Genomic DNA, 22,461 nt, shown 5'->3' on the forward strand with positions numbered 1-22,461 from the left:
TAAAAAATGTCACTATCATCTCGACGCCTACTCTTTTCTTTTTAGTTGCTTAAAACCTTATATTCCATTTTATTAACATACAAATCAACTTTTCTCCCAATTCCAAATTATTGTTTAATTATTCGCCCCGCCTCAAGGATCTTCTTATCTACACTATCAGTAGACTATCACAGGCAAAAAAAGTAAAACATCAACGAGTTAAAAAAGCCTTAGTATTGAAATAAAACGAAAATTCATTTCTGCACGGACGGTAATTTTTTGGAACTATGACTGCTACTTTTTTTATTTTTCGTCGACTGCTACTTATTAATTAAAAATAATTACGGGTAAGTGAAAAAAATGTTGTATCATAAATTTAATTTATAATATCGTAAATTCGAAAGTATAAAAAGGCTTTGTAGGTTACCAAAACAATATATCCATTTAAAAGCCCAATTTCAAAAGCCCATTTATTTTCAGAAAACAATATTTCGAATGCCAACGGTCGAATCGATATGTCTCAACATTCAAAAATCGATACCTTGTCGTCTTCCTCTGTCCCTCACACTTAACTTTCACTCACACACACTCTCTCTCTCTGTCTCTCTCTAAATCTAGAAATCTTCAGTTTCCCTAAATCTGTGTGAAAACGATGAAGTCCCCAGCGAAGATCGGAGAGAATCGGTTCTTAGGAAACATTTCGACTTCTTCTATCCGAAATTTGCTTCCCAGATCCATCTACGCGAAGCAGAAATCAATCCAAAATCCACAAGCTCAAAGTTTCAGATCCAACGATGAGAACGCGCCTCCCTGCGACTCAAACATACATACTGCTCATAACGATCTTCACTTGAAGAAAAAATCGCCGCAGAAAGTATTCTTATCCGCCGCGACCCAGATTCTCCCCGAAGAACAAACTCAGGTAAATCCATTACCTAAGAACTTTCTATCTAAGGTTGATTCCATTTCGTTATTTTACATAGTACTATCGACATGAGTAAATGATTCTCGGTGAAAACAGAAACAAAAAAAAAAAAAGACAAACTGTTTTGCTTACATGTTAAACAGATTCAGAAGTTTGTGCCAAACACTTACCCTGAAGACAAAGAGGATATTGGTTCAAATTCTCCACTAAAGGTAACAGTTTTTGTCTTCACGATAGTGAATTCTTCTTTTCGATTTGAAAGATAATGTTGCAGCCTCTTAATCTCGATTGAATTACAACAGTTTGAAGCCAGGAATGTACTGGCCACAAGATCTGTCCCAATGGCTAACGAGATTACAGAGGAAGATGACAAATTGGGTGACCAGATTCGTGAACTAAAGGTCTCCTTTTTTGCTACACAATGGTTGTGTATTTGTTGTGTGTTTGCACAATGGCATTGTGTATAATGTTGGTTTTTGTGGTTTATAGGAGGAGCTAATAAGAACCAAGTCTGATGGGTACAAACCTGATGGAAGCAAGGGTGGTTACTTTGTGAGGGAGAGCTTGAGTCAATTGAGAATGAGCATCAACAAGTCTTTAGTCATGTCGTGTGGAAACAAAGAAGATTCAGAAAAGGAAACAATGGATGATGATGTGATGGAATTGAATAGACATATTGAGAAGTTTCACGCTTTCTCTGATGTTGATGACTTGAAGGATTCTATGCAATCCTCTTTTGCAAGTGCGTCCTGTTGTGAAGCAGAGTCGATGAGCGGAGATGAGATCTGCTCAGAAGATGTGGAGATACACAAGCGTCGGATTCACAAAGATTGTGCCTTGGCTGAATCTGTGGGAAATGGGATTTCAATCAGCTTACCTCACCAGGCTCGTACTCTTGAAGAGCCAGCTTTGTCCGAATCTCCAAAGATTAGGAACTTTAGGAAGAGCGTGGCTGTGTCGACAAAGTTTCAGGCAAGTCCGAGGAATGTAACCGAGAGCCACAACATTGGAAGCAAAACTGTCGAACAATTTGGCCCTTGTATGTCCAAGAAGCCTTTGAGTCCTACAGATTCTCTAGCTGCAAGTCTCCAGAGAGGACTACAGATTATAGACTGTCACCAAAGGAGCTCACTTTCAAACAGATCTTCTGTTTCCTTCTCGTTTGGGCATCTGTCTCTGAAGCCTTGCGATGAAGCCGAGAATCTTAGTGCTTCGGCATTGTTACAGGAAGATAGACCAAAAGAAGGTGGATCATCCATTCTTCTGTGCCTTTCTTGCAGACAGAAACTTGACCAAGAAGCTGAAGTACGTCTAGAAAACCTGAGATGCATTTTCCTGCATTTGTTTATAGTGCTCTGTTCGTTTTGATTACTTATTTCTTTTGTTAACAGGGAGGATATAAGGCAACAGAAGAAACTTGCGCAGACGAGAAGCATCTCAAGAACATGTGTATGGAGCAGGCTACCAAAATTGAGCAGCTAACTTGTCTGGTAAACCTTACAACTTATGATGAGACGACAGAGTGTTAAACGTTGAATTTGAGTTTTCTGACATTTTTTTTATAATAATTCTTCAGTTAGACCAATACAAAAAGAACAGTGTGCAAGAGCCAAGTAAGGTAAACCAACGATTTTTCATTCCACAGAACAAATAAATCACTGAATTGTTTGCAAGACATGGGTATTCACATATTTGACTATGCTTATCTGTTCTGAAGCTGATGAAACCCATCGATGGTGAAGATGGGACAGAGGTTGTGAAGGAAACATATGAGACAAACCAACTTAGTGAGGAGTTTGGGAAGAAAAGGATCGATCTCAGTGAAAAGGAAGCTCTTTTAAAGGAGATTGCAGAGCTTAAGAGCAAGCTACAGCCTACTAAATCAACAGATAATCTGAGATCATCTTTGCTTTTACGGTCCTTTCAAATGAGGAAAAGCACTGATCTTACCAAGAACGCGGAGAACAACAGTGACGTCCTAGAGGAAGAACGTGAAAGGTGGACAGAAATGGAGAGTGAATGGATATCATTAACAGATGATCTGAGAATGGATATTGATAGCCACCGTAGACACGCAGAGGATCTGGAGATAGAGCTCAAAAAAGAGAAAATGGCTACAGAGGAGTTAAATGACGCTCTTAGTAGAGCTATGGTTGGTCACAGTAGATTCATCGAGCAATACACAGAACTACAGGAGAAGTATGATGAATTAGCTGAGAGGCATAGTGTGACGATGGCAGGAATAGTTGATGTGAAAAAAGCGGCGGCTAAAGCTGCTGTGAAAGGCCGTCATGGGAAGCGTTTTGCAAAAGCTTTCTCAGCTGAGCTTACTGCCATTAGAGCTGAGAAGGAGAAAGAAAGAGAGTTCCTGAAAAAGGAGAACAAGGGCCTTAAAGTTCAGCTGCGAGATACCGCTGAAGCTGTCCAAGCTGCAGGAGAATTACTTATCAGACTCCGAGAAGCTGAGCAATATGTGCAATCCTCTGAGGTAACTTTTACTTTGACCAAATTTGAAAAGCCTCATGAACCAAACCTCAAAAATACATGAACGTTAGTTGTGATTGGCTCACTTGTGAATTCTTTTATTGCTAATTTGGTTTTGGATTCAAAAACTATGATTGCAGGAACGTTTCAGCTTAATTGAAGAAGAGAATGAGAGGTTGAAGAAGCAAATGGAGAAGTTAAAGAGTAAGCACAAAACAGAAATGAGCACAATGAAGCAATATCTTGCAGAAAGCAAACTACCAGGGTCTGCATTAGAGCCATGGTTCAAGGAGAATGAGGAAAATTTATCAGAACACAGAACCGGTTTGGTCATGGAGAATGAGGAACATGAATCAGAACACAGAACCGGTTTGGTCAGCTATGACGATTATGCAGACGATCAAGCATGGAGAGCTGAGTTTGGAGCCATATATCAAGACCAGGAGTCTTGATCATTTCTTATGTTGGTGTTTATCTGTTTTTTTTTGTGTTTTTTTTTTTTGTGTATGTGTGTTGCGAGTGAAATCTATTTGATTTCAAACAGATTATTTGAGATTGAGGTTGAACAATCATAGGTGTTCGAAGGGACTTAGTATCTGATTTTATTGTCCGAGTTTCTCTAAAAATCTAGACTCATGAGGTTCTTGAGGGATAACAATGGTGTCTGTGTAGACTTCTTTAGCATAGCTTTTCCAGAGAAGAACATTACACTCAGTTTATGATTCTTATTTTGCAGTCGATTAAGCTTATTTTTTCTGTGTATACTTCATTGGAGTTGCTGGATGCTCCACTGGCCTTGCTCTTAGTTTCTTCGGTATATTTTTGAATCCATATCCCCCCCATTTTCAATTAAGATGATGAACTATTTGAGGTATTTACGTGTGATAGAGGTCTCCAACAATTTTAATGATGAAAACATTTTAGATGTTTCTTGAACTTGTTTTAAATCTGCCTAGGACTTAGAAAGTACCCGAGAGAGATAACTTCAAATTGATTGACCTATAATGCAAAGATAGATGCATAGCCGAGCTAACAGTTCGTTACCTTGTGATCATGTGTGTTGCAGGTGCACCACAAGGAATGCTACAAAGCTGTCTCACTTTTGGTGCCTTCTCTTTCATCCTCGAAGGACTTAACAAAAGGCAAACAGCTTTGGCTCACTCTGTCCCCTTGGGACATCAAACTAGAAGTCTCAAGTTGATTTACCAGTACTCTATTTGGCTCTCCCAATCCCTGAAGATATCAAAGGAGCTTTCTCTTCTTTCTGCAACTCCTTACCAAACCCAAGAAGCTTGCATTTTCCCGCCCACGTTGATTTTGTTCCAACATTTTTTCTTTTTTCTGACTTTTTTTGTAGATGTTGAAAACAGAGGAAAATGGTTTCGCTGCTTAAGCTAATGAGAAATAGAGACGTGTGTCTTGTTATTTTTTTTTCTTAAAGAAAATCCAACTAACATTTGCAGAACTAGTTCATTTTTTTTCAGCCAGACATTATTCTGAGGATTCCTAAAACGATGAAACATACTGAGTTAATCCACATAGATTATGGTCATGTTAATCCTCCTCTCAATCCATTCGAAATCCACATCAGTTTCTCTGCACTCCACGTGGTATATTAGATTTACAGGTTTGTGTTTCGAAATATAAATCATTGTCTTTTTCAACGAATCAGCCAATCTTTCTACGTTTCTAATGTTCTGACTTCTGAGCAGTAATGTTCATAATCTATTGTATTAAGCATAATTTACCATTTACCAAATGGGGATGTAGCTCAGATGGTAGAGCGCTCGCTTAGCATGCGAGAGGTACGGGGATCGATACCCCGCATCTCCACACCTAATGACAACTGAATGTATATAGATGATACTTATTTTATCACAAAAAATGTGTTTACATCTTTCTAACGTTTTGACTAAAAAGTACTTTTTACATTCCGTCCAACCCAAAAGCTAGCTAATATGAGTTCTGAAGATTTCCATATCAGAGGACTCGATGTGCATTCCCGTAGTATCGGTTTATTCTTGGCCCCTGAAAAGAAAAGAAAAAAAAAAAGAGCAAACAAAAATGATTCACATATTCTCGTAGCTTTGAAAACAAACTATACTCTCGGTTTGTTTTGTTTTTATATACACACTATAATTAATTGGAGGAGGCTGATTTTTGTTTTTCTTTTCTTCTTTACCTTGAGGAATCCTGAGACGTCTGGTGAAGGCTGAGGATAGAATTTGTAGAACTTGATGCTTTGAAAGGCTTCCCTATCATCTTGGCTCATTTCTTCTATTCTTTTCAATCGAGCTGCTCTTGCCTGCAATATATACATATATATATATATATATATAATAACACCTTATTATTTCAGCAAAAGAGTTTCACTCAATGTAGCTTCATATACATACAAATCGGGTTACAATTTTTACCTCTTGCCTGGCTTTCTTTGCTGCTCGAACATGCTCTTTCACAAATTCCTGAGAGAAACAAAATACAAAACAAACCAAATCTCGTAACTAGAGATATATACTTAAGCGTCATGAACTAACAAGTTGTGTTACAGCTTCAAACACTTACTTTGAATTCATCCTTTTGTTTCTCAGAAATTTCTTCCCCTTCAATCAGGTCATTAGCAAATGCCTGAGATAGATATGCACAAAAGGCCATCTCAATACAAATATACAATGAATGCAATTTGAACACACAAGGAAGGAGCCAGCGCGAAGAAGATGAACAAGTAATTTAAGTTTTGTATTTATGGTTTCAGAAAAAAAGCCAAACGCAAACCTCAAGTTTGTCATCCTTCCAGTCAAATTCACATACAACCTAGCAAGAACAGAAATTAAAGCTTGGTTAGAAAGTTAATACCCAAAACAATCATGTAGACCTACTTCCACTTCGATGCCAGAGAACTTACCGGCGGTTCGGAGGGGAACAATATATCGACCACAGTACTCCGTTCAAGTTCATCTTCCTTTAATGGATCATAGAAATCTGCAAATCAAAAAAAAAAAAAAAAAGAGAGAAGAGATGTATCAGATTTTATATACGTATATAAATGGTTTTCACTCTGCAAAAGTTAACTAGTATTAGTAGTAGAGGAATAAAACTCAGAAGGAAGGCAGTAGTCGAACTTCCTTACACGATCTTCCTTCAAATGTTTGAGAGCAGATCTGGAGATAATGAAGCTAAAATGAGTACACCAAAACTGATAGATTCAAACAATTACTATCTGTATAATAAGACTACAGTTTTGCAATGGTGAAAGACATGGGGATAGATACACGCACCCTAAAGAAAAATAAAAATGCAGAGGAAAAAACAAGTCATCAAACTATCTTGTAATAGATACGTGATGCTATGTTCCATGTTCTAATAATCAAATGTTTTATATGTAATAATGTTAACTATAAATCTCTTCTAGAACACATGCATGCTTCTTACTCCTCTGCGTACAGACCAGGCAAAAAATTTGAGGATTCATCCTATCAACTTGGCTACCTCTGCAAGAAGAAGAAAGCAAAAGGAGTAATTAGCAACATCAAAAGTCCAAAAGTGGAAATATCATATATGGTACCTTTTCTCAAAAGGAATGTAAGGAACCCAGTCCATTTTCATCTGCTTCATTGGAATGATTTTCTCCGCTGCACTCTGAACCGACGTTACCCCTATCTTATCAGAAGGTGGAAAGGGTGATTCGACCTGCATATATATAGAATATTAGAGATAGAATGAGATGATAATATATATAGATGATCGGTGATAGGAAGCAAATCGTTGATGATAGAGGTTAACTCACGGCAACGACTGTTGGGACATGGGCATACTTCGCTGCACCTTTGTAGTGGATAGACTGAGCTGTAAATATAAAAAGTGAAAATTAACCAGGACTTAGAAGCAAATGTTAAGGAAAAAAAAAGGAAGAGAGCATACAGCACAAAACAAGAAAGAAGAAAAGCGAGAGAAACATTATAATTACGTTCTGCAACGCCAAAAACATAGACTTTCTTCCCATAGAGCATTCCTCCTTCCTCCAATGCTTCCTGACACAGACGAAACATAAATAACCAGAATCTCATCAACAATATACAGCATCAGAAAAAGAAAAGAAGAGAATTATAACCAAACAACTTACTTCAAGATGTTTGAAATCCCAATCGATGTCATAAACTCCATCTATGTTATGCCACTGCCATCAAAAATTAACAACCATGAGCAAAAAATATATATCAATGGGAGACAGTAACAAACCCCGAAGTTAAAGCCATATGATTAATTCCTCAAAAAAACAAATATATATATATACCTCAGTTCCAACAGGAAACGCAGCCTTCCACAAATCTTGCTGAAATCACACCCAAAAACAAAGAAAAATTCTCACTTCTGTTTTCAGTTTTTCATATAATTAAGCTTAGATAACCAAAACACACAGCACAAGCGCCCCAAATTGCATTGAATCACAGTGATGAATCTTCCTTAACCAGTGTATATCCTAAATTAATTAAGGTTAGCAAAAGCATACCAGATTACGTTTCTCCTCCAAGTACTCAGGCTCATGTCGGGCTTTCTTAGCTCTTGGAGAAATTTCTTTGGCCTCATCTTCCTGATCCACCGGCGTTAAGGAATTAGGTTCTTCGTCTATTACTCCCATGGCGTCTTCCTCATTCTCCTCCGCGTTTGCGTGAGACTCAGCCATCACCACATCGTTGTGAATCTCCGCAACAGAAACTTTGCCTAGTGCTTTTGAACCACCTTTTCTCTTCGTTCCTTTCCTCATTACACACACAGTAATAGAAACTAACAAGCACTTGAATTGTATATCCTACACCGAAGATACGAGGCACAAAAGAGAAAGACTAAGGTAGGGATCAATGGCGCTTATGTATTTTTTTGATATTTTTTTGTTTGGATTTGCGTTATGTCAACGCTGAATATGTTGACAACTTTTTTATTTTTTCGGTCCAGCGTGATGTCAACGCTTGTATTTTAGAAGCCTGGGCTTATGTTGTAAAACTGTTGGGCTTGGTCGACCATGTAATTACCCAATTTGGGTCTTTAATGGAAATGACGTCAAAAAAAAAAAAAAAAAAAAAAAGCCTGGTTAAGAAAAACAAAAAGAAAAGCGTAAAAGCATTTGGTCTTGCGTTGCGTACGTAGTAAAAGTCTTTGTTTCAGCCTTTATATACTCTGTTGAAGAAGACTTTCAATCAAGAAAGCAGTTTTGATGTGACCAGATATGTGGATTAGAAATGTCTCAGTGATTTAGGTTCTGTTCTGTTTCTAGTCATGTCCACCAAATCTTCATGTGTTTTTTTGTAACTCTATAACATCGTCTTCATTATTTGTAGCCAACAGGCATCACTTATGGTGTTAAAAGCTCAACACGAGCTATTAATCTAGCTTTAAGATAGACTATAACACGGTTGACAATCACGAATCCAGGTTTAGCCATCACTTCAAAACTCTCTTTTCAGTTATCAACTTCATCTTCTTCGGTGATGCATCAAACCAAGATAGAGGAAACATAACCAGTGGGCAGTGGTGGCTAAAACAGCGAGGAGCTTAAAAGGACGGGATCGTTAAGGGACGTTCGTTCTTTGTGCCAATTGTTCTTCACAATCACCCGGTTCTCTAAAAAACAAGGAAATTTTGGAAATACCATGTATCACTTTTACATCCAGATACTATGGAATAATTATGAATCAGAATGCATCCCGTAGCCGCTAAGACTCGAACTCACGGGTCAAAAAGCCTGTCTAGTACAAAAAGCAAAAGCTAATTTACACCACTTTGACATCATTAACTCACCTACAAATGAAAAAAAAAAGAGTATATATATCATAACATCCCGTGGCCGCTAAGACTCGAACTCACGAGTCACCGGAGACTCGAACTCGCTCGCTACTCCGATTCCACATTTGTTTTTTTTTGTTTTTGTGTGTGTGGGTTTCAGCAGCCAAGGCTCTTCATTATCTCTTTTAGCTTATCAATCACAGCCGTTGGATCCGCCCGTGAATTCGCCAGATGCATCGCATGATACTCCAAACCTTTCCACTTGGCTATAAGCTCGAAATGAGGTCTCTGAAACTCTACGCTCACAATCTCAAATATCGTAGTGTTTGGTGTTGCAGACACAATGTGAGTCATCCCCGCTCCGTGAGCTCCTATGATCACTGACGCGTCTTGGATGGCTCGGACTTGATTTTTCATCGACATGTGCGCAAACAATCCATTCACAAGGTTGATCCCGCATTTCGTCAAACCAATGGAGCCAGATTCGACCCAGTGGTGCAACGAGTCGAACACTTCTTCCTCGTTGCTGAGCCGAGACTGGACTTTACCGCCGTGACGAGGGTGCGCTAAGTAATCTTCACGGCGGACAAAGAGAACGTTGTGAACAGAGGATGATGAAGACGACGAAGGTTTTTCCGATGAGCGGTGTCTGTTCACAGGAAACCCGAAAGCTGATCTTATCATTTCGCCAAACTCTGAGAGCCTCGCGGTTTTCTTGTTATCCGGGTTTTGCCACAGACTTTGAGCTGATTCGCCGTTGCAGTTAATCTCTCCGGTCAAGCCCTTGAAAAGCGCGGTTTCGTATCCCAATGGTGCAAGAATCGCGTGACGAAAACAAACCGGTTTGCTGAAATTTTTTGCGTATCTGATTCCGGAAAATAAAGCAGTCCATGTTTCTTCTAGCTGCGTCTGCAAAAAGGTTCACAACATGGACATGAAACTCCTACTAGATTCATTTTAATCATCAATGGAGTAAACTAAAAACACAGGAAATTCCAAATCATATAACCAACAGTAACTACAAGTCTAAAGATATAGGAGGAGCAAATGAAACTGGAATTTCTCACTCCATGATCATGAACATGAAAAAGAAGAGGAACGTACCGTGCAGTGTCCATCAATGAAAACAACGTGTGGCCGATTAGGCAAACCGGTGACTCTAGAGGAAACATAAGCGCTGTACCAATCTGTCACGGTATGGAAGAGATTTGCATACTCAAATCGAGTGACCAGCAAAGTTGGTTCTTCCACCCACTGGCCAAGCAAAAGCAAAGCCAAACATCAATCAACAAGAAATTACTAATGTTTTTAAGATTCTCTGAAACCACAACCTAATATGAACAGTGAAAAACTCCAATGGATTTGATCTTCCAAATTTGGATCAAAGAAAAAACTTTCCAAGTATGAATCTTTCACCAAAACATAATCTAATTCCGCAAGAAGAGTTTTACCAATAACAATCTTATTTGAAATCACCAGATTCAATCAGAAGAACAAGAGCAAGATGCACAAACCTCTTCACAAACGAAATCTTCGGTGCCAACAGCACGAATCGAAGCTACCAAATCCCTCATTGTATGTCTATCAATGCCACCTTGTTGAATATATTCGTTGAGCATCTCGTCATTCACCAGCCGCCGCGAAATCACACTGCCTCCTCCGCCGATGCGGCGGTTTCTCTTGAACCCTAACCGGGAAACCTCTTCCGCCACCTCAAACGCACCTTCCCGAAACTCCGGGAGCTCCTCCTCCTCTTTCCTTCCCATGACTTCCTCTAGCTTCTCGCCTCCTTTCGACATTACGATCCGATCGGGGACCATCCTCAGATTCCTTCCCTCGCATATCGAGCTATGTAGCGTCTCACTGTAGAAGCATCGAAACCAGCTCCCTTTGGAAGTCCTGGGTCTGAGGAAGTCAACTCTCCGAGTGAATCCATTCCCGAAGTAACCTTCGCAGGAGCCGGTGGGTAGATTCTTCTGCGGCGGCGTCCACGGAAGGTAGGAAGGTAAGATCGGCCACGGCTTCTGAGTCGCCGAGTGGTTGTTGACGGAGACGTGAAACCGCAGTGGGAAATTGGGGTTTTGCTCCGGTGACGACGACGATGAGTGAAAAGCGAAGTAGATGCAGAGAAAGAGAGAGTTGAGAAGTAGCATGTAGAGGAATATCTTCAGAATCTGTGGATTCCGCTTACTCATCTCTCTCTCTCTCTTTCCCTTGATTTGCGGTTTCAGATAAATTTTGTTCAGGAGATAGGAAACTGAACTTTCTATTTTTAGATCTCCATCGATTTCTCTCTCGATTCGGGAAGATTCAAACGCCGGTGAAAGATTCAGTAGAAATCTTCATCGGCTGTTTCGCCGGAAAAATGGATTCTTCAAGGTGAAAGACGTGAAGAAGAATCTCGGAATTTTGCAAAGGTGCCGATTTATTAAAGCAGAAAATTCCATCTCTCTCTTTGTTGTTTGGCATTTTTGATTTTGACTAGAAATCAAATATGATTGAACCAGATCCTAAATAAACCGAACCGGAATAAAGAGAATCTCATATAGCCCAAACCAACTCATACCGGAATTAAAAGCAAACGTTCGCTAAACGTTTCCTCCTCTTTTGTGTCAAACACGTTTTCAGTTACTTTTTAATTCCTCTCTGTCTAAAAAGATACAACTCACTTCCTCTAAAACTTGACTGAAAATCTGCAATTTTTCTGTCTCGGTAAGCGTTGCTTAATTTTTTATCACTATCTAATCTTTTTTTGAAACTTAACGTTTTCAATTTTTGAGAAAATTTATTCTTTACAAATAAATTTTGCTTTTCGTGTTTATTTTCGTCCTTTATTTGTTTTGCCACTCTGTATTGAAATTAGAGTGACATAACATAGAGATTCTTCTCTGATTTAAAGTATTATAACTATTTTTAGATTTTTTTTTTTTGAAAAACCTTTTGTTTTTCTCCCAGTATCGTCTGAATCTTACCTTTTTCATGTATCATGATGTATGTAATTTTCTTGTGTTTGTAATTTTCCTGTGTTTTAAGACCATTCTTCGATCTTACATATCTTAGTTTCTATTTGTTTTTGTTGAAATAACGACTTGAAAAGTTAAAATGCATGAATTAGTCTCAGAAAACGAAAAAGGAAAATGGATACAGATTATTTCCTTTTTGGATACAGATGTTTCTCTAAAACCCTGAACGATGAATTTAATGTGTTTTATTTTTTTCTTTATTAACCTGCAAATTGATTTGTTAATAATCCTTTTTATTCGTTAATTTTATAAATGACGACGATTCCTCGGAAAAAAAAAACTGCCATTTTTCTCATGGGAAGTTCAAGGGATTTCCTTTCCTTGCGCTACAAGTTTTCATATATAAGGTTATATAAAAAAAAATTCAGAACGTAACAAACTCTCTGTTTTGTTGCTGTAGGTAAATCATTCACACATCTCCTCGAGAAGAAGAAGATAAAAAGGGAAACACAAAGGAGAAAGAAAAACCTTAAAAACCCGATTAAATGGATCGTTTGATCAGAAGATTTCTTCTGTTTCTATTGATCATACTTTTTGATTCTCCAATAATATGCCACAGTTGGGGATGGTTCTCTTTTTCTTCTTCTTCTGCAGAAAACACAGACTCTTCTTTCTCTCGGTCTCACAAGTCAAATCCTGAGTTCTCCATAGAGGTTTTCAGCGACAAGGAGGCGGTTCGAGTACTTGAAGACGCCAAAAACAAGCTTGTAGGTCCAAACAGTTGCTGGCAAAATGCATATGGTTACCTCTTGTCTGGATGCAAAGACATGGTTGCCACAGAAGAAAAGAGGAAGAGATTCGCTTGGCATTTGAGCGATTGTTTCCAGCAGGAATCGGGAAGACCGGATTTTCCCACCTGCAATGATAAATCAACAATGATGAGTTGCCTCAAGAAGCTAGACGATCATGAGCATAAGATCTATCTCGAATTCATGCTTGAGACCAACACTATCTGCCAACAATTACAGTAAGAGTTTCGATATTTTTATAGCTTTGTGTTTATTATTGTGTAAATGGATTCTCACTTACTTTTGTGGCAGGAGTTATGCATTCAAGAATGAAATTGAGAGGCTTGTCAATGATTTGAGGAGCACAGCACAGTACACAGACGAGAAACTGGATATTATAGGGAGTAAATCCGATGCTCTATTGCAGAGCTCGAGCATGATTCATGAATCTCTAGGGTCAATAGATGTTCGGGTTCAGAACGTGGCTCATACGACAAGCACCATAGAAACTCAAATGAGTGGAGTGTCTCTACAAACCAAAGAAATCTATCAAGAACAAAAGAGTATTACGGAATCACAGCTGGCGTTAAGGGAAGGTCAAGAGAAGATGGGAGAAACAATGAAAGCTGGAATGGAGATGGTCAATGATGTGGTTACTAACGTCAAGGAAGGAGTAGATAAGCTGAGAAACGATACAAAGCAAATTGAAGGGGAGATAAACGAGCTTGGAAAAGAAGTGTCATGCAAAATGACTGCTCTGGAGAATAAAACCATGGTTATCGGAACTATGACTAATAGTTCGTTGGATAAGCAGCAGAAGCTTTTGGACGGTCAATCGGTGGCTCTTGATAATCTTCAGTTTCTTACACGGTTTCAGAGTGAGGCACTTCAAGAGAGTAGGTATGTTTCAAAGATAAGAGCAGGTAAAATTTCAAAAGTAGACTTTTTTGCAAGAGCTAACCGAGTTTTTTTTGCTGCAATTTTTGTAGGAGTACCTTGCAACGTTTGGCCGAATTTAGTCAGGAGCAACAAGAAGATCTTGCAAAGCGGCAAGAACAGCTTCAAAAAGTTCATGATCACCTGTTTGAAAATTCAAAATCAATGTTGGCAGCTCAGGTATGTCAGCAAAACCTTAATAAATTCACAAGCAGCAGGAAGCAAGATCACATAAAACTAATCTAACAAATCTTTTTGCAGGAAGCGTTTGAGGCGAAACAGGCAAGCATGTTTGTAGCTCTGGATAAGCTATTTGCTTTGCACAATGCGATGCTTCTCGAGTCCCGTGTGATAAAAGCTTTCTTCATCTACTTCTTGTCGATCTTTGTCATCTACATGTTTACAAGCACAAAACAGACTTATACCATAAGGCCAAGGCTTTACATAGGTAAGTGTAATATTCCACATCTCTTTCTCATACCATAACTATGAAAAGTAGAATTCTGCAGTTTAACAGAGATTTTCCATTTCGCTGATGCAGGTTTGTGCGTTACCTTAGCATTAGAAGTGGCAAGTTTGCGTTTCGTGAATGATGCAGAACACCGAGCATGGATTATAAACCTCGTCAGGTCTTTATTTGCTGTTCTTGCTTCAGCTCAGCTTCTTCATGCTGCTTTTACATACAGGTATGATCAAATGCAAAATAAATTGGATATGTTTTGACAAACCAAAACTCCGAAGCCAATCTCATACTCTTGACTGAAATGCAGGGACTATGAAGTACTAAACCACCAGATCCTGTTAAGATTAGTTGATAAGGTTAACAACATGCAAAGCAAAAGAGAACTCTCGTGGGATGAAGATACAGAGAGCGAGGTGGATTGGACATCTTGGATTGATACAGATTTAACTGATGATGATGACAATCTTGGAGATCCTGATTACAGAATTCCAGAACCGATCAAGGAAAATCTAGGTTTCACCTCATCAATGACAACAAGACTGTACAATCTCCGTCCGCGATAACCAGCAAAGATGTGACTGCAGTCAAAACTACATTGGTGTTTCATCTTTTTGATGGAAATGCTACATGCTTATCTTAATGCAGTAACTGGAACAAAACTATAATTGTATGCTATTTATAATCGTTTGTTACAAACCCTGAGAAACTGTGAGAATCGGGTACATATTTATCATAATGAATAGGGTACTATAGTATGCAACATGCGAATTCCATAACACTCTCTGCAGCCTTGGTCGAGTATAATAAAGATAATGAGTCCTTTTTTTCAATTATCTTGATCTTGAGAAAAATCATATTGGTAACCTACAAAATGATTAGATGTGAGTTCTAACATACAGAGAAGGTTTTGCAATTCCATCAAGGCGAAAACAATGGTAAACTAAACCCTCTAAACCAGGTAATAAATCTACTGCTTTGGATAAACATTATACTGACACTAAAAATAATTATTCATTATCACACCAAAATAGCAATTAGCAATCCCCAATCCCATCTTCGTTAGTGTACATCAATCCACAAAGCAGCATTGTTTACACTTGTCACTGACGAGAGGACATTCTTCTACAGAGGCAATCTCAACAGTGGTTTCAGAGACTTAACAAAACTATTATCTCCTTTGATTGGCTCAACTATCAAGAAAAACAAAAATTGATCTTCAATTTCATAAGAAAGTGAATAAGATTCATCATCATGCATCTAATCTAACTTTAAATAACGAAACAGATCCTCATAAACAGTCAAAAGTTAACTTCTCCAATTTGAGCAATTTACAAGATTTTATTCTCCCCAGATTTTATCTGTTTACTTACACATACCGAATTTTGCAGAAATCACAACCAAAAAAAAAACTGAACAATTTTAATTTCATTCGAAGTAACTCTAGAATGCAGATACACAATCATCAAATGCAAGCTCTCGAATTCTTTATGCATGAAGCCAGTATACAAAAATTGTCTCATTTGAATCCGAAATTCACATCCACTGCTTGCTTCTCCGTTAACCAGAAATGAACTAATGCCATCAAAAAGAGAGTGAAAACTGAACTCACAATCTTCAAAAACTGGTGATGGATGTGTTTAGGCGTGCTTGAAGAGCTTCATGCTAAGCCAGTGAAAGTAGACAGCGACCATTATAACCGGTAGAGTCAAGGGGACCAAGACGCAGTAGTAGTACCTATCATTCGCCAACGCTGTGTTTTGAGGGAGCGGAAACAAACTCGAAGCGACGGCTTCAAATAAGAATCCGAAGAAGGTAATGGAACCAATGGTCACGAAGAAATATCCCCAGAAATACTCTCTCGTCGTTGTTCCCCAAAGCTTCATCGGAGGATCTGAGAATCCTTGATTCAATTGTATTTTCCAGTGACTTTTTATTTTGGCTTTGATGAACACACAACAACGATATATTTAATTTATTTCAACTATTTGGGGTCTTCGGTTAAAGCCCATGTTACTTTATTTGGGCTTTGAAATTTGGGTCCATTAAGTGGTTTAATCTTTAGCGCAAACTCTAACCCTTTTTTTTTTTAAACAAGCGCAAACTCAACTTTGTTCCTTGAAGCTGATAAGTTCTAAAGATTATCGATCCTATGAATACATATACTACAAAAAATAATAATGAATTGTTAAGTCTAATGTATGTTCTATTATTGTGTTAAATTACACAATTGTGTTGAGAGAGTCGATCAACATAGTATTCATGTATGTTCGAGTACATGAGCTTTTATAGTGAAACACAAATATTTTAGTAATCTTCATATATCTATAGTTTTAGCTATCAGGCATAGGCTGATAATAGGCATGCTGATTTTATAGCTACACAAACTGATTTGTAATCATATCTGGTTCTAACAAAACTTAAAATCTATAGATTGCTTGTTTTCCAAACTGTGTTCTATTTTCATATTCTCTCCAGAGGATAAGAAAGATGACAGAAAACTTAAAATTTTAAAGCTACCAAAAAAAATATGAAACATATTGTAAAACAATACTGTGAAAACAGATTTGTGTTCAAAGAAGATAGTCTCATAAATACTACAAAGCACACAAGCGTTTTACAGGACACTACAGTAAACAATGTCACAACAACATATGTAACCCCAATTTACGTCCCAAGAATTTTACCTGTTCTTTTTTCTTTTTTTTTTGGTTGCCAGAACTTTCACGATAACGAAGAATATGAACAAACAAAACCCAAACAGAAACTCATCACTCCAAAGAATCCTAAAGAACTGTTAGGAGGAATCAAAATTCTGAGGACTCAGTCAATCTCACAAAGATATCCTAACCAGCGAGGGTGTTATGATCACAGAAGTAGAAGAGAGACAAGAACCGTAGCGAATGCAGAAAGAAGAAGAGACAAAGCAACTCGGGTTTGTCCGTTAGGAGATTTTTCATCGGTTGATAATGGTCCAGGGCTGGTGGTTGGGGATCTGGCTGTAACCGGAGGTAGCGGTGGTTCAGTGACATCAGCTTCCGTGATAACCGGGTTTGGTGCTTCCGCGGGAGGTAAAGAAGTAGGACTCACAATGGATAAGAGACCAGCGGGTAGAACCGGGATCATGTAAGTAGGCGGGTCTTTCCGGGTCAAGCACCGGTTCCCTGTAAACCAAACATGAGAAAAACAAATCAAAATCCTAAACCGTTATTTAAAGACATGATTTTGGTTTTCTTCACTTTACTTTTGTATCTCGCGGCTGTGAGAGGGAACTCAGTGATGGTTCCATTGATACCAGCTCCAGAAACATGCGAGTTTATTTCGACGGTCGCATCGGAGAAGAAATCCCACGGCTGAGAAACAAACTCGTTCCGGAACACTTCAACGTAAACCGGAAGCTGAACCTTCTGTAGCCTCGCCACAAGGTTGGTTTGTCCGGTGGTGAAGCTTTCGCTGGTGGGGAAGACTGATGTTTTCTTGATGACAACAGCGTCGGCGAATTTCTTGATGTCTTCGATTGCAGAGTCGAGTATATCGCGGATTGTTTCTTCCACTTTGTACACTGTCTCGTACCGGCTCTGTTTCTTGAAGTCAACTAAGACTGAGCTGTTTGTTGACTGAATCATAACCTTCTTGGTGGTTGTTGTTTTAGCGTTGCCGTAACCACTTTCTGTGAGTGTATCGAGAACTGCTTTAATAACGTCGAGCCCTTGCTTCTCTCTTAGGTAAGATGCATTCTAAAGGAAACAAAAACATAGTGATTGTGACCATTAACATCTCTTAAATGTCTCAGTTTAAGTGAAAGTAGAACTTACCTCTACGCTGATCAAAACACCAGCGAGAGAGGTGGAGTTTTTAGCCAAGTTCAAGAAATCAGAAAGTGAAACAAGCTTCCCAGAGCTTCTCTCCCTCGGGTTCCTAAACAAGTTGTAATCCTTATTGTAGGGGTTCGTAATAGCAGCTGCACACATATGGGGGATAAGTGAAGTGAAAAGGAAAGAAGAAGACAAGTCTTAGAAAGTTGTATGTGAAACTTACGGGTCAAGGTCTGAATCTCAGACCATGCTAGACTAAAGCTGTATAATTTAGAAAGTGTGTCCAACTCAGGAACAGTTGCTGAGCGGTTTCTGAAAGGACTTTGGAAAGCGTTCGTGCTCTCTCCAAGATCAATAGAGCTTAAGCAAAACGGAACACCGTCCGATGACATTTGAAGAGAACAATCAATAATATCAGCACCGTCTTTGATAGCCTTTGAATAGGCCAAGTCAGTGCAGCCAGGGTAGTCTCCACTTGCTCCATTCTTGGAAATAACAAGAAAATCCACTGTTATAAGATGAAGCTTCATAAAGTTAGTTATTGTGACATGACATTGATAATGTAGCCAGTGTAACGCATATGAATAACTCACATACCTTGTGTTGAAGCATTAGTTCCAAGATGAGAGAAGCAGTCTAAGGAACAAGAAAAGTGAGAAATGGTCAGAATATAGAAATAAAATGTGTGATAGACAATAAGACATATACTTACCAACAGCAGAAGATGCGGTTAGTGGAAAATCAGATAGCACACCATCCACGGAGAAATCACCATTGTCCATGAAAGATAAGTACTCAGCCAATGGATCAAAACTATAGTTGTATGCAAGATCGAAATCGTTTGCAAAACCTGATGCGTATACTTCTAACCCTGCTTTGTGAGCATCTTGAACAAAGGATGTATGAGGACGCAAGTATTTGCTTTCGAGTGGCCATATGTAAGACTTGGGAACAAGAACCCCTGAAGCAAACGTCTTGATGAAAGTTAGGTTCCCAATGAGAGATCCATAGGTTTGATTAGTTGACACCTCAATATCATCTTTCTCGAGAAACCGGAACACAAACTTTGGCCCGTTTTTCCCAAAACGGCCACCAATGTTACGAAAGAAATTCACCTCAGGGGAAGAGAGATAGTCGATAAACACAGTTTTGGAAACTGTTAGCAGAAAGCTGCTCATGCTTAGATTGTGTTGCGCATAGAATGCGTCGTGCTGAATAAAGAGCAGCCATGTTAGATTGAGCTGAGATATGTCACTACAACAACAACAAAAAGAACCAAAAAAAAAAAAAACAAGAACCTTACTGACATAAGACTTACCTGAACATTTAACCAGAAACCTGCGGGTTTCAATCGAGTAGCTATATTTTGAACTGTTGAAATCGCGTACTGGTTGTTATCAAATGCATCTGACCGTGATAATATTCCTCGCATCACTGCACACAGTTGAGAAAGGGAATTGTAGGCAAAAAAATACAAGCAAGTGATGAATGAATGAACAGCAGCAAGCAAATTCTTAACTCCACGCAAAATCAAAATACACACATGATATTTGCTAGAAGTAGAATCCTATAGTCCAATGGATGGAAATTGAAACTCAAGCTCACAGTTGAGTTGAGTAGCAATGCAAAAAAAAAAGACAAAACAAAGAGGTTGAAACTTACAGAAAACGGTTTTGAGGTCCTTAAAGGTGAAATCAATGGTGAACCAATCCTGAGTAGGGACTCCATTAAGAAGGTAAGAGTTTTTCCGGTCAGGGTAAGCAACTTGGATATTAGAAGCATTCATCATTTTCACATCAGGGAAGCAAATCCCAACTCCATCTTTGGTAAGTTGCACATCACACCACAAGACAGCATCAGGGACACTTGTCATCGACACAAAACTGTAAGCATCGAGACTTGAATCTGGCAATAGCCCAGAAAACCCACCACGAGCAATGATAAGAGGAGCATCTCCTACAAACACACACAACAAGGTAGTCAAGAAATGGATACAAAATCAAGAATCCCAAAGTCAAGTTTTTTTCTTTCTTTCACAGTTTACATTATTTGATCTGTCTTCGGATAAAGTCCGGAAAACCCCAAATTCTTTTCGATTTACCGAATCGGAGTGACAAATGAAGCACGAGTCCGAGTCACTAGTTTTTTTCACTCGTTTTACTCTGTTTTCTCGATTCACAGAGTAAAGGTATCGAAGATAGAAGGATATAAAAGAAATAAGGAGCTTTAATTACCACTGAGTGTCTGCCATGGAGATTTAGATCTTTGAGCAGCGAGTTGAGTAGCAAGCAACTGGATCAAAATGAGAGCAAGTAGTAGAAACTTTGAAGCTCGTAACCAAACCATTGCTGGATTAACTTGCATGTATGTCATCGGTTTATTGATTTCTCCCGGCGGCGACTTCACCAACTTCGCTCTTCTTGGAGACTGAACGAGATTCGCTGAGAGAGAGAGAGAAGAGAGAAAAAGAGCTTTTTTGGTATGTGAGAGATCATTGTAATTTATATGATCGTTCATTATTTAAATGGGAATACCATCAGATAGGACTGGAACGGAACGGAGCCGGATATCCGGACTTTTCAAAATATCCGGATCCGGTTCCGGATTTGACGGATAATCAATTTTATTATCCGGATCTAGATCCGAAAACTCCGGATATCCGGAGACCAAATATTTATGGATATCCGACCGGATATCCGATTTCGTTAATTTAAAAAAAAATCTTCAATTTTTAAAATTATAATAAGATAGCATATATAATTAAAATGTATCATTATAGTAAAAATTATAAATACTAAAAATTTAAAAACATTCAAATATAGCATTCAAATAACACAAAGTTTAAAAGTTTACATAGCAAAAAAGAAAATAGTAATAGAGAAATTAATTTATCTTCATATCCTTGTGTTATCTATTTTCATGTTCTTCTCTTACAATCTGAAATAGAAAATTATTATGCAATATAAATTTCAATCATGTGTAAAAGAGTTAAACCAAAAACAATTTTCGAACATAATTAAAACAAAAAATTAAATGCATATCCAAAGATTTCAAAATTTAAAAATCTTAATAAACGGATAATGGATAACGGATATCCGATTTTAAAATTTTCTATTATCCGGATCCGTATCCGAAATAACCGAATACTTAATTTCACTATCCAAATCCGGATCCGAATTACATGAATATCCGGTTTTTACGGATCGGATAAGACCGGATACCGGATCGGATAGCGGATACCAGATAATAATTCCAGCCCTACCATCAGACACTTCCCACTTTTTTTTTATTTTTGATATGTTGGTTTCGACACACTTTCCACTTAAAAAGAAAAACTCATTAATTTAAAAAATATCTCTAACTAAATGTCTAATTACAATTAGTTATTTTTTTTTGGTTTTCACAATCTGTTGGCAAAATCTTTCTTTCACTACAACATATAAAAATTTAAAACCTCTATTCGTATTGTGATGTCTTCTTCAATCTTTATATGCATTGATGTGTTTTTTTTTGTAACAAGGGTTGATATAGATACATCAACATTGATGTGCTGCAAACAGAAGCAATGCTGGGAGTGAAACGATCAACGACCACAAGCGATCACAAATAATAATAAACTGCAAGAAAAATGTATCCGAAAAAAGGTAATAGTAAATATCTGTTTTTACAAGTTATGAAAATATATAGATTTTGATCAGAGACTTTCTGCTTTTCTTAAAGGTTTGGTAGACATATAGTTTAAAAAAAAAAAAAAAATACTAGTTATTGCGTTCTACATTTATTACGACCTACTTTTTTTCTTTATTACGATTTACCACCTACTTGTTTCCAAAACCAGCTAAACTCTAAGCAAGCACTACTGTAATCCATGCAATTGCAAAGGTACATACACCTTTGTCAAAAGTTTGCACGATATATAGAATTGTGTCCAAATCATTTTTTTCTTCTGTATCTAATTAAAGGTAGCTGAATATATGATACAAGAGAATGGTATCTATATTCCATTTTTTTTTTTTTTAAAGTTCAAATAACCAAATGGATAATGGGGGATAATCACTTCGACAGATATATGTAGAGATAAACTTACAAGAGTGGAGTAGTTTTCTTGGTTGAGTTGGCGATTGATGATTGATTGAAAATAATGCTGGTCCGACAATATAGTCGTCATGATTACACGTGGCAATTTTGGTCACTGAGTCATGACTCATGACATCATCCTGCACGAGCAAAAGAAACGGTCATGTGCCGCGTGCGTAGACCCATTCTTGGCTCGTAGCTGTAGCAATCCAGACCAACACTTGTGTAATGAAAATCGGTTGTTTGTTTTCTT

The 22,461-nt window shown here is 38.1% G+C and overlaps 5 protein-coding genes and 1 non-coding gene across 7 annotated transcripts; 3 read left to right on the plus strand and 3 right to left on the minus strand.

Annotated features, from left to right (window-relative positions):
• Positions 1 to 563: 563 nt before the first annotated feature.
• On the plus strand, positions 564 to 4,096 carry LOC18017162 (kinesin-like protein KIN-12F). Its single transcript, XM_024156223.1, has 8 exons — positions 564 to 901; positions 1,048 to 1,116; positions 1,207 to 1,305; positions 1,394 to 2,209; positions 2,296 to 2,394; positions 2,481 to 2,522; positions 2,622 to 3,392; positions 3,529 to 4,096. Exons 1-8 carry the CDS (start codon positions 632 to 634, stop codon positions 3,838 to 3,840), a joined length of 2,478 nt encoding a protein of 825 aa, XP_024011991.1. The 5' UTR covers positions 564 to 631; the 3' UTR covers positions 3,841 to 4,096.
• A 1,052-nt stretch (positions 4,097 to 5,148) lies between these two features.
• On the plus strand, positions 5,149 to 5,221 carry TRNAA-AGC. Its single transcript has one exon. It is a non-coding gene; the product is annotated as a tRNA-Ala (tRNA).
• A 52-nt stretch (positions 5,222 to 5,273) lies between these two features.
• On the minus strand, positions 5,274 to 8,248 carry LOC18017163 (protein HEAT INTOLERANT 4). 2 transcript variants are annotated; one of them, XM_024156227.1, is made up of 14 exons: positions 7,899 to 8,248; positions 7,683 to 7,721; positions 7,512 to 7,565; positions 7,356 to 7,419; positions 7,176 to 7,234; positions 6,954 to 7,078; positions 6,822 to 6,879; positions 6,521 to 6,551; positions 6,294 to 6,370; positions 6,164 to 6,202; positions 5,954 to 6,016; positions 5,806 to 5,853; positions 5,571 to 5,693; positions 5,274 to 5,416 (listed from the first exon to the last, which is right to left on the minus strand). In XM_024156227.1, exons 1-14 carry the CDS (start codon positions 8,151 to 8,153, stop codon positions 5,369 to 5,371), a joined length of 1,083 nt encoding a protein of 360 aa, XP_024011995.1. In that variant the 5' UTR covers positions 8,154 to 8,248; the 3' UTR covers positions 5,274 to 5,368. The 2 variants fall into 2 exon arrangements, with proteins under 2 accessions (XP_024011995.1, XP_024011994.1); XM_024156226.1 differs by having other exon boundaries at positions 6,491 to 6,551.
• A 761-nt stretch (positions 8,249 to 9,009) lies between these two features.
• Positions 9,010 to 11,364, minus strand: LOC18017164 (beta-(1,2)-xylosyltransferase). The gene is made up of 3 exons (XM_006401387.2): positions 10,684 to 11,364; positions 10,274 to 10,423; positions 9,010 to 10,078 (listed from the first exon to the last, which is right to left on the minus strand). The coding sequence occupies exons 1-3, from the start codon at positions 11,362 to 11,364 to the stop codon at positions 9,326 to 9,328; spliced, it is 1,584 nt and encodes a 527-aa protein (XP_006401450.1). The 3' UTR covers positions 9,010 to 9,325.
• Positions 11,365 to 11,800: 436 nt separating this feature from the next.
• Positions 11,801 to 15,785, plus strand: LOC18017165 (protein GAMETE EXPRESSED 1). Its single transcript, XM_006401388.2, has 7 exons — positions 11,801 to 11,881; positions 12,593 to 13,159; positions 13,233 to 13,820; positions 13,910 to 14,036; positions 14,118 to 14,304; positions 14,398 to 14,542; positions 14,627 to 15,785. The coding sequence occupies exons 2-7, from the start codon at positions 12,678 to 12,680 to the stop codon at positions 14,880 to 14,882; spliced, it is 1,785 nt and encodes a 594-aa protein (XP_006401451.1). The 5' UTR covers positions 11,801 to 11,881; positions 12,593 to 12,677; the 3' UTR covers positions 14,883 to 15,785.
• A 1,071-nt stretch (positions 15,786 to 16,856) lies between these two features.
• LOC18017167 (glycerophosphodiester phosphodiesterase GDPDL4) lies at positions 16,857 to 20,600 on the minus strand. The gene is made up of 9 exons (XM_006401390.2): positions 20,366 to 20,600; positions 19,794 to 20,087; positions 19,450 to 19,565; positions 18,844 to 19,342; positions 18,729 to 18,767; positions 18,355 to 18,639; positions 18,132 to 18,277; positions 17,561 to 18,053; positions 16,857 to 17,480 (listed from the first exon to the last, which is right to left on the minus strand). The coding sequence occupies exons 1-9, from the start codon at positions 20,502 to 20,504 to the stop codon at positions 17,185 to 17,187; spliced, it is 2,307 nt and encodes a 768-aa protein (XP_006401453.1). The 5' UTR covers positions 20,505 to 20,600; the 3' UTR covers positions 16,857 to 17,184.
• Between the last annotated feature and the right edge of the window lie 1,861 nt (positions 20,601 to 22,461).

Source organism: Eutrema salsugineum, unplaced genomic scaffold, assembly GCF_000478725.1.
Source record: "Eutrema salsugineum unplaced genomic scaffold, Eutsalg1_0 scaffold_2, whole genome shotgun sequence".
NCBI lineage: Eukaryota > Viridiplantae > Streptophyta > Magnoliopsida > Brassicales > Brassicaceae > Eutrema > Eutrema salsugineum.